The sequence below is a fragment of the Lemur catta genome, chromosome 18 (genome assembly GCF_020740605.2).
Source record: "Lemur catta isolate mLemCat1 chromosome 18, mLemCat1.pri, whole genome shotgun sequence".
NCBI classification, from domain to species: domain Eukaryota; kingdom Metazoa; phylum Chordata; class Mammalia; order Primates; family Lemuridae; genus Lemur; species Lemur catta.
The window spans coordinates 8,321,403-8,336,962 of NC_059145.1; the positions used below are offsets into that span (position 1 = coordinate 8,321,403).

Here is a 15,560-nt window from a genome sequence, read left to right on the forward strand (position 1 = left end):
TGAAAAGGCATAAACCTGCTAGAAGAAAGCATATAAAATAAATAGCAAAGCAAATTAAATAAAAATTGGATGCTATTCAGGGTTTACCCAGAAGGGGGAAAAAATTAGGTGCTAGAAACAGATAGATGAATGATTATTCGCTAAGCAGATCACAGATGGCCAAAACCTAAGCCTACAGTGACAAAAACCCAGAAACAGACCACAGGACCCCAGAAAGACTCAGGACTTGGAGGTGCCAGAACTCTCAAAATGAAGGTAAAGCTGAAATAAAAACAGGAGAATCAGTTCTAAGTCTGTGACAATAAGATCCCCAAACCTCCAGGGTTCCCTTTCCCATCAGATCTGAACACTGGTCTTGGTGGTTGTAATAGGAGGAAAAGTAATACTGAAGGAGCTGGCCTCGCAGTATTGTAGTCTGGCATATGGCGTGTGGACTAGTTTCCAACAAGCTTGAATTCTCTTTGAACTTGTTTCCTCTCCCCTGTAAATCTCCCATGGAGATTTACAGGGGAGAGGAAACAAGGGTAAAGAGGAAATGTATGTGAAGCTCTGGGAGTCATGCAGTGAATGCTGACCAATTTTACTGTATTCAGAGAGGGATCTATCCGCTTTCCTGACTCTTGATTGAGGGTGCCCGTTTTTGTTAGAATAAAAAAAAAAAAAGAAGATCCCTAGATCTGTGTTCCCACCCTGTGCAGACGGGCTGCCCATTCCTTACCCAGCATGAGATGAGGGTTCATGCTTGGAAAAGTTAAACAAGGAAACTATAGAATAATCAGGGACAACGGAAACATAGTCAAGGGTAAGGTACCATCACACACTGGACACTGGGAACCCAGGCACCCCCTCAGCCTGACTCTGAGAACACTCCCAGCCAGGTGTGTGCCTCCTAGCAAGGCACAGGATTTCTCCCAGGGGAAACAGCAGCCCCTGAGGATCGGGCCACGGATCTATTCAGGGGCCTCACAAAATTACCTGAAGTCATCACTCTGTACTGAAGGCTACCGATTGATAAGCCCATCACACACACAGAACTTTCAAACAGCTGTTAGTGCTTCATCTTTAAATATGAATGGATATTCTGATGCTTAATAAAGTGTGAAAAAAAATTGTTTTAAATGAATGGATAGCCATGATACTGAGGAGCGTTCTACCAATATTTAGGGGGAAAAAAGAAACACAGAGGAATAGTCATATAGTAGTAAAGAAGAAAACTTCACAACAAACCTATGTAATTAATATTCTCAGAGAGAGAGATATAAAAACCTCAAAACAGGAAGTTCTAAGAACAGAACACTCAAAAAACCAAAACAGTGCTCTTAGAAATTAAGTTTGTTGAAGTGGAAAGAAAGTATGTATCATCATCATACACCAGTCACCTTAATAATTCATAAAGAAAGCAGAAATGAAAAGAAACAAAAAGGGAATCCTAAAGAAACAAAGAACACAAGAAAACAAAACAGGGGAAAAAAACCCAAACTGTTATTAATATCCTTAAAGAGCAAAATCAAGAAACCAGAACCATGAAACAAGAACAGAAGACTATTAAAAAAAAAATTGAGCCCAGGCACAGCAGCTCATGCCTGTAATACCAGCACTTTTGGAGGCTAAAGCAGGAGGATCACTTAAGGTCACGAGTTTGAGACCAGCCTGGGCAACACAGTGAGACCCCACCTCTACAAAAAAATACAAAAATTATCTAGGTGTGGTGACCAACTCTTGCAGTTCCAGCTACTCAGGAGGCTGAGGCAGGAGGCAGGAGGATCACTTGAGCCCAGGAGTTTGAGGTTGCTGTGAGCTATGATGATGCCACTGGACGATAGCCAGGGCAACAAAACAAGACCCTGTCTCAAAAAAAGAAAAAAAAAAAGACATTTAAAAAACAAGAAAACTTTTGGAAATTACAAACGTTAGCAGACATAAAAAAAATTAAATACAAATGTTAGAAGATGAAGTTGAAGAAGATGAAGTTGAAGAAAACTTGCAGAAAATTAAAAACAAAAGATATACTGGAGAAAAAAGAAAATTAGAATATCCATCCAGGAGATCATGCACAAAATTAATAGGCATTCCACAAAAAGAAGAAGGAAATAAGGAAGAAATTATCAAAGAAATCATCAAGAAAATTTCCCAGAACTGTTCTGGGTAAAAGAACAGATTGAACAAATTCATCTTATATTTACTCTTTCCTGAAACCCCAATCTAAAAAACAGACAGCAGGCTGGGTGCAGGGGCTCAAACCTGTAATCCTAATACTTTTGGAGACTGAGGTGGGTGGATCACTTGAAGTCAGGAGTTTGAGACCAGCCTGAACAAGATCCCATCTCTACAAAAAACAGAAAATTAGCTGGGCGTGGTGGCTGGCATGTGCCTATAGTCCCAGCTATTCCGGAGGCTGAGGCAGGAGGATTGCTTGAGCCTAGGAGTTTGAGGTAGCTGTGATCTAGGCTGATGCCATGGCACTCTAGCCCAGGCAACAGAGTGAGACAGTCTCAAAAAAAAAAAAAAATCCCAAAGAAAAACAGTTTCCAATCTGGGATTCCAAAACCAGCCAGACTTGTAATCAAGGTTGTGGGTAAAATAAAGACAATCTCAGACAAACATGTTTTCCAAAAAAATGTACATCCTAGCCAAGCATGGTGGCCCATGCCTATAATCCCAGCACTCAGGGAGGCTAAGGCAGGTGGATCACTTGAGACCAGGAGTTCAAGACCAGCATAGGCAACAAAGCAAGACCTCACCTCTACAAAAAAAAAAATTTTAATTAGCTGGGTGTGGTGGCACACGCTTATAGTCTCAGCTACTTGGGACCCAGGGTGTTCAAGGTTGCAAAGAGCTACGATGATGCCACTGCACTCCAGCTGTGAGAGAGAGTGAGGCCCTGCCCCTATTTAAAAAAAAAAAAAAAGTACCTCCCATGTACCCTTTCTCAAGAAGCTGCTAGAAAAAGTATTCCAACAAAATGTGAGAGTAGCCCAAGGAAAAACATAAGAAAATAGACTATAGGAGACAAAAGACACAAGACAGGAGAGATATGAAGGAAGATTCCAGAAAGACAGCTGTCAGCTGGCCTAAGAACAAGCCAAGCAGTCCTGACCAGAACAGGACAACAGAGGGCTTTAAGGGGCACACCTCCAAGAAAAAAAATGGAACAAATTACTTATTTTGACAGTATTGAGAAGAATTTTGTGGCTCTAGCAGTTTGGGGATAAATTAGTGATAGGTACAGAGGAAACCAAAGGAAAAAACAAAGTAATGATAAACTTCAAAAAAATAAAGTTTTATAAAGAAAGGAAATAAAATCAGAGTACATTAGGTGAACTCAGCTGTGAACATGGCAGTAATAAACCTTAAAAAGATTCAGCCCCAAATGGTATTAAAATGACACAGGGAGGCTGAAAGGGGAAGTTGGTGTGTCTGCGGGTGCAGGTGCTACTGCTGCCACAGAAATCATATGGAACCAAATTCTCATCTTCCCAAGCAGGAAATCCTCAGATGTCTAAACTGAAAAACCAGTACTCAGAAATACAGAGGTAAGTACTAGAAGAAAGAGCTAAGGCTGGGTGCAGCTCACACCTGTAATCCCAGCACTTTGGGAAGCAGTTTGAGGCCAGGAGTTCAAGACCAGCCTGGGCAATACAGCAAGGCCCCATCTCTACAAAAAATTTAAAATTTAGCCAGGCATGGTAGTGCATGCCTGTAGTCCCATTTACTCCGGAGGCTGGAAAGGGAGGATTGCTCAAACCCAGGAGTTTGAATGAGCTATGACTTATGCCACTGCACTCCAGCCCAGGCAACAGAGCAAGACCCTGTCCCTTTAAAAAAAAAAAAAAAAGCTAGAAGATGAGAAGGGCTGCCTAAAGACCAGAGGAGCAATAGAAAAGGATGGGCAGAGATGGGTACAGTGGAGAAATACTTTTTCTCCCAATTATAAACTATGTTAAAAAATCACTAGTTTACCACTAGTTTCCCTCCAATATCATCCTTCTCTTCTTCTCTAGCAATAGAAGTTTATTTAGGTGTATTTCTGCCCAGATGAAGATTAATTTTCCATACTCCCTTATAGCTAGGTGTTAGCCAGGTGTCCAGACTCCTGCCAATAGGCATGTGCACAACTTCTGAGCCAAGCTCTTAAGAGGGAGGGAGCATACTTTTCTCCCTTCTTACTGGCTAGAATGTCAATGTGATGAACTCTGAGTCCTATCAGAGTAGCCATCTCACACCAAAGGATGGATACTGTGTTGAGAGGCAGCAGAGCATCAAGACAAAAGGCACCAGAATCCTGATGCTATGGAGCCATCCTTCTTAAGCCAAACTTCTATTAAAGCCACTGTTACTATATTTTGACCCTTTATACAGCAGCCAGACCCACATTCTAACATATAAATCCTTAAAAAAAAAAAAAAAGCACTGAATTTAGGTTTATTAATAACTCTAAAAAGTATATTAGAAAAGATCCATCAATTTGTGTCCTGGAGTCCTGGTTAAGTAAAATACCACTTTTAATTAATAACCCTTAGGATCAATCTAGAAAGACTAAATATTCTTAATGAAGAGAACTAAAAATCCAGATGCTTTACTCACCTTTTGGATTTCTAAATGAGAGTCAGAGTCATCCAAAAACTCTAGGGGTGGCGAGTGTTTGTCAATGACTGTCCTTCGGTCACCAAGTGGCTCCTCACCAGGTTTCTCCTGAGGGTCTATAACCACTCTCCTGTCGCAGAAGTTGCTCCTCTCTAGCACGGGCTTTTCCTCCTCCACTTCCACCTCTGGGACTGACTCTTTCTCTTTCTGAGGACTTGTGGCCTTGACATTCCTGGGTGGTCCTTCTCCACTCCTGGTTGGTCCTTCACTCCTGGCTGGTCCTCCTCCACGGCTGGGATGCTCTCCTGTACTTGGTTTTGCCCTAATGGCAGCCTCGCCCTTCCTTTTTGGCATTGATTTCCCCAGGATGCCCTGAATAGCCTTCAGGTAGATCATTGTGGAGCCTTGGTCTCGAAGTCTATCCCTCTTCCTTTTCTGAACCTTGTTTGGTTCCTCAGTTGTATCATTCTGACCCTCAGCCTCAGCTGCACATTCAGAGTTCATGGAGTTACGGCAACTATCTTTGGAATCAACCTGGAAGAAAAAACAGATTTTGAAAAGACTGTCCCAAAGGCAATTTTCTAACATGAAGCATTTGGCAAGTTATAAATCAGTGGCTAAGGCAAAGATTCTGTCCAGGTAGTGGTTTCGTCCCACTCCACTGAGAAGTGCCACTATAAAAGGGACTGAATTGCTGCCATTTCTTATTATTCACCTTCGGCTCATCAGGTGACATACTCTTACTACAGTAGGAAGGAATGAGCTGAAATTAACGGCCTAATTATACTAGACTATGAACTCCTGGAAGGCAAGGACTACCACACGCTCCAGAACACACATAAGCGAAACAGAAGCTCAAAGTTTTCCCACTGAAAAGGTCCTTAGAAACCAGCTAGCCCAATCCCACATCTAACAGTCAAGGAAACCTAAAGACCCAGTGAGGGGAAGGGCTAGCCCAAGGGACCCCAATCTCCTGCGTCCTCGGTGCAGTTGTTCTTCCCACTTTACCCCAGGCCTCCTTAAAGTACTCTGGTGTTGGAAGGTGTTTCAGTCTCCCAAAGAATGCACTGAGGTCAAACAGGAGACTCTGACTACCCCCAACTTAAATCTCCTCAGAGACAAAGGTGAAGTCTCAGCTCCCTTCTTCATTCCCTTCCACACCCACTCACTCCAGGAGTCCACAGGGAGAAAACTAGATTATTTGTCTGCAAAATTTGCTGTGGAAACTCTGATTCAGTCTAATCCCAGCCTGGTATAAGAACACTCCATAAATCTCCCCTAGAGCCATTCCATAAGCAGTGGACCATTACCCAAGGCATTCTATAGCCTCTAAAATAAAACTTCTAATTCATTTGTATTAAATTCCTCTCAAAAGGAAATACACTCAGGGAAAGGAACTCCACACACCAAGCTCACTAATTCTTTTCCTCTACTGAGGAAAAGAGGAGTCTATTCCAAGGAATGTTCAGAAACAGGATGCTGGTTAAAAAACAGACACATACCATAAAACTGTGGTCCCCAACCCCCGGGCTGTGGACCGGAACCAGGCCACACCACAGGAAGTGAGCGGCAAGCGAGAGAGTGCAGCTTCATCTGTATTTACAGCCACTCCCCATCCTTCGCATCACAGCCTGAGCCCCACCTCCTGTCAGGTCAGCTGTGGCATTAGGTTCTCATAGGAGCGCAAACCCAACTGTAAACTGCACATTCAAGGGATCTGGGTTGTGTGCTCCTTATGAGTATCTAACGCCTGATAATCTGGGGTGGAACTGAGGCAGTGATGCTAGTGCTGGGGACCAGCTACAAATACATATTATCATTAGCAGAGAGGTTTGACTGCACAGAGACCATAATAAATCAATTGCTCTCAGATTAATCAAAACCCTATCAGTGAAGGGCAAGTGACAATGTAATAATAGAAATAAAGTGCACAATAAATGTAATGCACTTGAATTATCCTGAAACCATGCCCGCCCCCAGCTGTGAAAAAATTATCTTCCATGAAACCAATCCCTGGCCAAAAAGGTTGGGGACCACTGTTGTAAAACACATTGCAGCTTTTAAAAAGAAAGGGTGCTCTAACGTTCATGCTACATAATAAAAGTAAAAAAATAAGTAGCAGACTAACAAATACAGGGTACTCTCACTTTTGAAAAGGCAAAAATACTTTATATGTATATACTTACAAACAAAGCCTAAAAAGATAAACTGTTTATGATGGATATCTTTGGGGCATGAAGTGGAAAGAGGCTTAGGTTCTTATAAGCTTCTTGTACAGTTTGGCATTTTTCCTCCAAGAAGCACACAGTATCTTTGTTTAAAAAAATAATTTTAAGAGGCCAGGTGCAGTGGCTCATGCCCGTAACCCTAGAACTTCAGGAAGCCAAGGCAGGAGAATTGCTTGAGGCCAGGAGTTTGAGACCAGCCTGGGCAACACAGCAAGACCCCCATCTCTAAAAAAAAAAAAAAAAAATTTTTTTATTTAGCTGGGCATAGTAATGCACACCTATAGTCCCAGCTACTCAGGAGGCTAAGCCAGGAGGATTGCTTGAGTTCAGGAGTTCAAGGTTAGAGTGAACTCTGATCACACCACTGTACTCCAGCTTGGGCAACATAGTGAGACTCTATCTCAAATAAAAAAAAAAGAAAGAAAAAAAAAAGAAAAATCATTATCCTGATTCAAGGACCAGAGGAAAAAAATGTATTTTTTTTAAAAATCATTACACCTTTGGAAATATATACAAATATAAATGTTACTATAGGCATAATAATTTTTTTTTTTTTTTGAGGCAGGGTTTCACTCTATTGCCTGGGCTACAGAGTCATCATCACAGCTCACTGTAACCTAAAACTCCTGGGTTCAAGCAATCCTCCCATCTCAGCCTCCCAAGTGGCTGGGACTACAGGCACTTACCACCACACCCAGCTAAGTTCCTCACTTTTTAGTAGAGATGGGGTCTTGCTGTGTTGCTCAGGCCGGTCTCAAACTCCTGGCCTCAAACAATCCTCCCACCTTGGCCTCTCAAAAGTACTAGGATTACAGGCGTGAGCCACTGCACCTGGCCTACGCATAGTATTTTTTTCTGGAAATACTCAAATTGTTGACAGCTGACTTTGGGGAGATGAACAAGAAAGGTTGCTTTTACTTTCATTTTGACCTTCTCTGAACCTACTAAATTTTCTTACTTCCTTAATTTTCTAACGTGTCTACAGGGATTATCTGGGCAAGGAGATCACTGGCCATTTTTGTTTTCTTTATACCTTTCTATATTTAATTCTAGTAAATATTAACATTAAACTTTAAACTCCCTGGGCCTGCCCTGTAGGACACAGCCTGACTTCCCAGCTACTCCTCCACTGCCCACTTCCCTGACTGCCACCAACCACCTGCCATCCTTGGCCCATCATGCCCTCACACACTGTCATTGGCACATCTTATTTCTGTCCTTCAGAATGGCAGCTGCTCCTCACCTCAAGCCCACTAATGCCACTTGGAAGTACAGACCCAGAGTTAGAGATTCTGGCTTTTTTCAAGTAAAACCATAAATCTTGAATTTAATGCATTTTTCATCCATACAACAAGTACTGATTGAGCACTTACTCTGTGCCAGCAGGCACTATTCTGGATGTGCAGGTTTAGCATTCACTGAAACATACAGCAACAGCTGCCTCCTGCAGTTTATCTACAGTTGGTGAGGGAAGGGAAAACTAGAGGAAAGGCAGAGCAAATAAGTGAAATATATATGTTAGAGTGATAGATGACATGGAGAAAAATCAAACAAGAAAAGGGGACAGAAAGTGGGGAGGGGGAGATCACCCAAGTCTGGAGTTCAATGTAGGGATTTGGGCTGAGGTCATGAATTCTTAATGTAAATTTTGCAAAAATTTAAATACTCTGGGGACCTAGCAGGCTACATTCAGTCCATGGACCAGCAGTTTGCCAGGCCTGGTTGTGAAGCCCAGGACTAAAGATGAGGAATACAGTAACATACTGTATGTCTCCATACGGATTTACAATTTACAGAGCTGCCACAGCTGTCATTCCTCATTTACAGAAAGGGAAAGTGCCACACAGCTTGTAAGTGGCAGAAACAGGATTCAAACTCAAGTCCTCCCTAACATCCTAGAAACCAAGGGAGAAGAATAGTGAAAATATGAAAGTAAGAAACATTATCAAAGGCTGTAGGGGTCAAAGACAGTGAGGCCCTATGATGGATCAAAGTCACTGAGGAAAAGTTTCAACAGGTGACAAGAGGCTCTAAAGGCAAAGAGTAGGCAGAACGTGGGCAGAAAGTGCAGGCAAACTACCTGCTTCAAAAACAAGATTTCATTCTTCCCAGCAGTACTGCTTGGTGAACTGTGCATCTCCAGAGAAAGGAGGGAAAACCAAGCAGAGGCACTGCTCCAGCCCCGCCGCCACCACTCACCTGAACAATCACAGCAGCTCCCAGCCAGCTCCCCGCCTTCTCCCTCCTAGCCTTCCTCCACAGTGTGCCAGAGCAGCTCTAAAATGCAAATCCCACAATGGCGTGCCCCAGCTTAAGACCCTTCAATGGCTCTGCATTTGCCTACAGAACGCATCCCGAACTTCTGAGCGCATCAGAAGCCATCCCCCCAGCCTTGCTGCCCACCATTATCCCCCATCTTTCTCTAAACACCCAAATGTCCAAGGAATGCAGAAAGGTGCTAGGGAAGAGGAAGATGGAGGACCTTGGGGCCAGAAGTGCCCAAGCATTGCAGGCAAGCAGCATTTCCTGACACCTTTTGGACACACATTGTTCTCTATGCCTGAAATGTCCTTTGCTCCTCCTTGCCCACCAGAACTCAGATGCCAACTGTTCTGCAAAGACCTTCCCAATGGTTAGACACTCATTCCTCTGACCCTCGGGTACTTCAAACATTCCTGTTACAGCACTCTGTTCATTGCCCTGTAGCAAGGGATTTCTCAGTCTGTCAAGCACTGCCTTACTGCCCTTGGCTTTTGTAAAATAACTTTCCAGCCCCTAGCACTCTCCACCCAAGCACTGGACATCTGCCAAGGGAAGATACACGAAGGGGGATATTGTGAAAGATCTACCATTCGAGAGCGAAGTTACTCAATGCTTTACTGTGCCTGGGTGTCTCCCCCTGCACGGCACTCATCAAGGGAAGGAAGGAACTTGCTGCCTTCCTCTCTCCACCCCTCGCATCCGATGCCAGGCTGGGGCACAGCAGGTGCGCCCAGAGGCAGCAGTGCAAAGCATACTGGCTTTGAAGTCAGACCAGTCTGGGATTATCCCACAGCTCTGCTGCTTACAAGCCACATGGCCTTGGTCAGATTATTTAACCTTTCCAAGTCTCACTTTCCCAGTGCCTACACATAGTAGGTGCTCAAGTATTTCTTAATTGATATGAAACTATTTGTTGACTGATATGCAGAGATAATACCACCTACGTCATGAGACTTTTAGGAGGATGTGACAGTCTATAGGTCAAACACTGAGAATCACAGTTGATCAGAGTCTATCACATCATAAATGCTCAAATTTTCCCTTCCATTCTTCCTTCCCTAAATTGAATGTAGAAATTTAGATATGTCATAATAAAGACTAAATATAGAGTACATGAAGGTGCTCATAATATAGTTAACCTCCTCTATAAAGAGTAAGCTATAAAGATCATAAGGGTAACATTAGAATTTGAGAAAACCTCTCAAATGACTGTCAAGAAGGAGCAATGTGCGGTCAGCCAGCAGTGATTCTAAAATGCCCAGCCTAACGTCTTTCCCTCTGAATATTCTGTGACCTGGCACAGAGCCTCTGTGTCGAAGGCTAGGGGAAAAGGACACAAAGCCAAGCGTGTACCCCTCAAAGTTTACAAAGCAGACACAGAAGTGAGGGTACCCTGGCAGGACCTGAGGGAGATTATGCCATTTTTCTGAGTTTCTCTTAGCTGTACTTGCTGACAAGACTCAGGACTTACTAGACAAACAAGCTCACACACGGCAGAGCAAGCGGGGAGGAGGAGCAGATGGAGGGGAAAGGTAAAAGAGGCATTCTGTAATTCATCAAGATGAGTAAAGTAACATACCTTGTTTTTAAACCGACAAACACACCCTCTAGGGAAAGACCTTAGCAGTAGTAGCGATGGACAATTAGGATATCAAAATCCTCATTCAACAGGAGTGATCTTTCTATAATGCAAATCTTTCCTCTGTATAGAATCCTATATAAATATTCTAAAGACTTAGAATCCAATCCAAATTGCCTTAGAATAAAACCCAATGGCCATACGATAGAATCCAAATTCCCTTAGCTCCTAAGACCTTGCTGCAATCTGCCCCTACCTAGCTCTCCAGTAGCCCACACTGTGGGCAGTCATGTGCCTACCTCTCCAGCCCTCCCACCAGACTATGTGCTCCCAAGAAGCTGTCTCACCACTCCAAGACACAACAGAGTGGCACTCAATAACCTTCAAGTGCTTCCTGTAACCAGGAAACTAGCATAAGGCCCCTTTGGCCTTAACGAGAAAGATGAGTCCATCCTAGAATTAGACCCACCCAAATTAGAGGCCACGCCCTCAACTCTTGAATTCCCAGGACAGCCTGAGCCAGGGATACAGCACACCTGAAAGACTAAGTACAATAAATTTCCTGCCTCTCCTGACACCAGGCTTCACTTTATCTGTAATTGTCAGTGAAGCTATATTTAATCAATTGCTGTTTTATACTGTACCCAAGTCCTCTGAAATTGTATCAAGGATTAATGACAAGATTAAAATGTATGAGCAAAGCTCCATACTTACCAATTTACATTTGAGTAATAGTCAGTATGTTTATGCCAAAGACAGAGCTTTTCAACTCACCATTACTTGTGAACTAAAAATAAAAAAATCGGCCAGGCGCAGTGGCTCACACCTGTAATCCTAGCACTCTGGGAGGCCAAGGCAGGAGGATCACTCAAGGTCAGGAGTTCGAGACCAGCCTGAGCAAGAGCGAGACCCCGTCTCTACTAAAAAAATAGAAAGAAATGATCTGGACAGCTAAAAATATATATAGAAAAAATTAGCCGGGCACGGTGGCGCATGCCTGTAGTCCCAGCTACTCAGGAGGCTGAGGCAGGAGGATTGCTTGAGCTCAGGAGTTTGAGGTTGCTGTGAGCTGGGCTGACGCCACAGCACTCTAGCCTGGGCAACAGAGTGAGACTGTCTCAAAAAAATTAAAATAAATAAAAAAAAAAAAATCCATGTGCCTACATAAGAGTTCAGACTGTGAGAACCACACTGAAGAAACCTGGGCACTTCGGGGTCCCCAGGATAAACAGCCAAATACACTTTCATTTCTCAGCTCTACATAAGAAACCACCAGGGAAAAGTTTAGAAATAAACGCACTTTCCTTAGGACTTGTTTTTATTGCTTTTGTAAAATAACTTTCAGGACAGCCCTTCTCATCTGAAATAAGACTTTTTTCTCCACTCCTCCACAGGCAGAACTCCTCCTCACTTTTTAAGGTCCGGAGTTCCAAAACCTAGAATGCAAACTCTAAGAAGGCCGTATCTTTGCTTTGTTACCAAAGAATTCCAAAGACCTAGAACACTGCCAGGCACAAACTAGGCCCTCAATAATAAGTATTTGTTCAAAGCCTGATTGATGAGAGGATGAAATGTGCCTTCTCTGTGAAGCACTGTTCAGTCCGCCCCAAGTACTTATAAACCCTCTTGTGTGCCACCACTAGGGAGCTAAATGTTTAACCTTCAAAAAAAGAAAAAAAAGCCACACCACTAAGCAAAACCCAACGTGCTGGAAACCATCACTTTGGTGAAAAGCCACACCAAGAACCATGTTCCTTGGTTCTGTGATTCAGAGTACAAAGGCACAATCCCTTAAACTGACAACCAAATCAAGTAACATCTGTGTCTCTAAAGCTTGCACTCCACTTTCTGCTGCAGTGACTCGCCAACCTGGCTGCACATTTACTTACCTGGGAACCACTTAAAAATATGGAAACCCAGTCCACACCCAAGCCCAATTAAATCAGTTTCTCTGGGACGGGAGGTATTTTTAAGCTTTCCAAACAGTTCCAGAGTGCTGCCAAGTTTGCAGACTACCTCTCTACTGAACTGCAGGCCACCCCGGGCATACTGCTTGGTCTTCAGAGTTTAAGTAGGGTAGACTTCTGGGAATACGCCAGAGACCTTCAAGCATTTGATCTTTTTTAGTCTCCTTCCACCAAAACTCCCATCCCCAACCCCTCAAGCCAAGTGGAAGGGGCTCCACCGACTGCAAGGCGTGGCAGCCACCTACCTTAAGGCTGCAGGCTTCCTCCTCTAGGGAAGCCATTTCTTCTAGAGAAGGGTCGGCAGGGCGTCGAGGGGATCCCCCTGACGAAAGGAACCCGCGAGTGCTCCGAATCAGGCAGCCTTTGGATGCGGCCCCGCCCACACCTGGGCCGGAAGAAGGGGAGGAGGAATTTCTGCCTCGGGATGAGCCCCAGGATAACCGCGGCAAGCAAGCCACATCGTCCTCCCTCTGGGCTTTCAGGCGCTTGGGGCTGCTGGCCCTTCCTGAACGCGACACAGAGCTGTGAGCTGGCCGGCTGGAGGGGGCCACATCACTGGGCTCCCGGAGGCAGCTGCGCTTGCTGGGACACCCTTCCGACGTGCTGCTCCAGTGGTACTTGACCTTGCGCCGCTCCGACGCCATGGGCACCTGCAAGATAAAGGGGGCCTGGATTCCAACACCATCCTTACTGGCTGCCCCAGCTCAAATTCCCGCCACCCCGGTCCCCCTAAAGGAGGGACCAAGCCAGAAGGTCAGAGCCAGGGGCTGGCCTCACTGACCTTTCCCTCTTCTTTCCACTGCCCATCACAGTTCTCAAGGTTTCAGAGATGCCAAAGCGCTTCGACTCAGTTTGCAATTCCAAAGCGCTTCGGAGAAGTCAAAACGATCCGAAATTTACTAAAGGCTTCGGTTTGGTTTCCAAGCCCACAACGTGCTTCCGAGATCACCAAGCGCTTCAGTTTGCACGGCGCTACTTCGGAGACGCTAAAGCGCTTCCGGGACTACAAAGCGCTTTGATTTAGTTTGGAATACAAAGCCCTTCAGAGCTGTCAGAGCGCTTCGAAAGACCACGAGACGTTTTAAGGTCCCCACACGGCGGCCAGACCCGCAGCCCTAGGGCCAGGCGCGTGGCCCGAAGGCCCTGGCAGCCTAGGGCGGGCCGGAGGGCAGGGCCCGACCCGCGCGGCAGCCCGCCCTGAGCCCGCGGCCCCGCCGACCAGCCCTGGGCCGGAAGCGGCCCGAGCCGCCCCTAGGGAGCCGGCGGCGCCCCAGTCCGCCGTCTCAAGACAGAGCCCCGGCCCGCCTGGCCGCCGCGGCCCAGACGCCCGCCCTGCTGCCCCGCCGTCCCGCCTGGCCGCCCGCTCGCCGCCCGCCCCAGTCCTGCGGCCCGGCACGGACTCCGCCCGAGCTGCAACCACTCCGGCCTCCGCGGCGTCCGCCCTCCGGAACCAGCCCTGAGGCCCGCAGCCGGCTAGCGGCGGGGGCGGGGCCTGCGCCAAACGGAGAGCGCCCATTGCTCGACTGGGGAAGGGGCGGGACTCCGGGCAAGATGGAGCCCGCCTCTTGGTCAGGAGGCTTGGAGGCGGGACTCTACGCCTTACGAAGCTCGTCCATTGGTTGGAAGCCAGTCGGGGCGGAGCCACTCACGTGGGTTCGAAGAGCGCGAAGGTGAGGCCAGCCCTCAGTTCCTGAGGCCAGCCCTTTGTGCGCTTAGGGGAGTGTGTGGACCCCGTCTCACAACCCTGCTCCCTGCTGCTGGACGTTGGCCCCGTCCCTTGCTGGACGCTTTCAGACCCGGATTCGCTCATCGAACCTACACCAAACCCTGCGCAAAGCATTATCACCCCATTTAAAGAGCAGGAAACTGGCTCAAAGAGACTAAGTGACACAGCCAGAAAGCGGCAGAATTAGAAGTTAGAAGCCACAAAAAGAGAGAGAGAGATTGACTACACAAAATGTAGACTGTCTACCCGGCAAAAAATAGCAAAGGCAAGGTACAAATATAGAAAAATATTTACAACACATGACAAAGGGCTGATGTACTTACTATGTAAAAATTCTCCCAAGTTAATAAGATAATTCAGTATTAAAATTGGCCAAGGAAATGAACTAATGAACAGAAACAAATTACCAACGGCTCTTAAACATATGAAAAGATGACTCCACCTCAGTCATTAAAACTGTACAAATAATTTAAATTGTAACTTTTCATTTATTCGATTGGCAATGATCAAAAAGCATGATAATATACTTTGTAGCTAAAGATGTGGGGACATGCACTACCATGGCACATATAAATTGGTACAATCTCCTTAGAAGGCAGCACTGTTTGTAGTAGCAGGAATGAAAACAAAACCTCAATATCCATCAGTAGGAGCTGGTTACATATGGTGTGGAACATCCATATGATGAAATGTCAGGCAAAAAAATGAAGTGATCTAAAAGTACTGTTAAACAATGGTCAAAAAAGATGTGAAAAAACAAAAGGTCTAGAAGAGTGTGAATGAAACATCTCGTGTGTAGCTAAATAGAGAGGAGGGGCGATCTAAGATAAATGTAGTTTTCTTTTCTCAAATGCCTGAGGATAACCACTTTGTGTGTTTGTTTCTAACAGTTTTACTGAGATATAATTTACATACCATAAAATTCACCCATTTAAGTATATGATTCAGGCCAGGCTTGGTGGCTCACGCCTGTAATCCTAGCACTTTGGGAGGCTGAGGCAGGAGATCCCTTGAGCCCTGGAGTTTGAGACCAGCCTGAGCAACATAGCAAGACCCCGTCTCTACAAAAAATTCAAAAAAGAAAAAAAATTAGCCAGGCATGGTGACTTGAGCCTGTAGTCCCAGCTACTCCGGAGGCTGAGACAGGAGGATCACGTAAGCCCAGCAGTTTGAGATTACAGTGAGGTATAATGACACCACTGAACTCTAGCCTG

General features: G+C 45.3%; 1 protein-coding gene and 1 non-coding gene across 5 annotated transcripts in view; one reads left to right on the forward strand and one right to left on the reverse strand.

Annotated features, from left to right (window-relative positions):
• The window catches only part of TATDN2 (TatD DNase domain containing 2), a 28,318-nt gene extending 14,270 nt beyond the window's left edge, over positions 1-14,048 (reverse strand). Inside the window, exons 1-3 of one of the 4 annotated variants that reach the window (XR_006729772.1) lie at positions 13,402-13,819; positions 12,866-13,270; positions 4,585-5,118 (exon numbers count right to left, since the gene is read on the reverse strand). Coding sequence is in view for 3 of the 4 variants with exons in the window: in XM_045529729.1 (XP_045385685.1) it covers positions 4,585-5,118; positions 12,866-13,264 (933 nt within the window). In the remaining variant the exon portion in view is untranslated. Of the gene's footprint in view, positions 1-4,584; positions 5,119-12,865; positions 13,271-13,401; positions 13,820-14,020 lie in introns of those variants that run through there. The other 3 variants (XM_045529729.1, XM_045529728.1, XM_045529730.1) reach the window with 3 other exon arrangements.
• On the forward strand, positions 314-450 carry LOC123623695. Its single transcript, XR_006729983.1, has one exon. It is a non-coding gene; the product is annotated as a small nucleolar RNA SNORA61 (small nucleolar RNA).
• Positions 14,049-15,560: the final 1,512 nt, after the last annotated feature.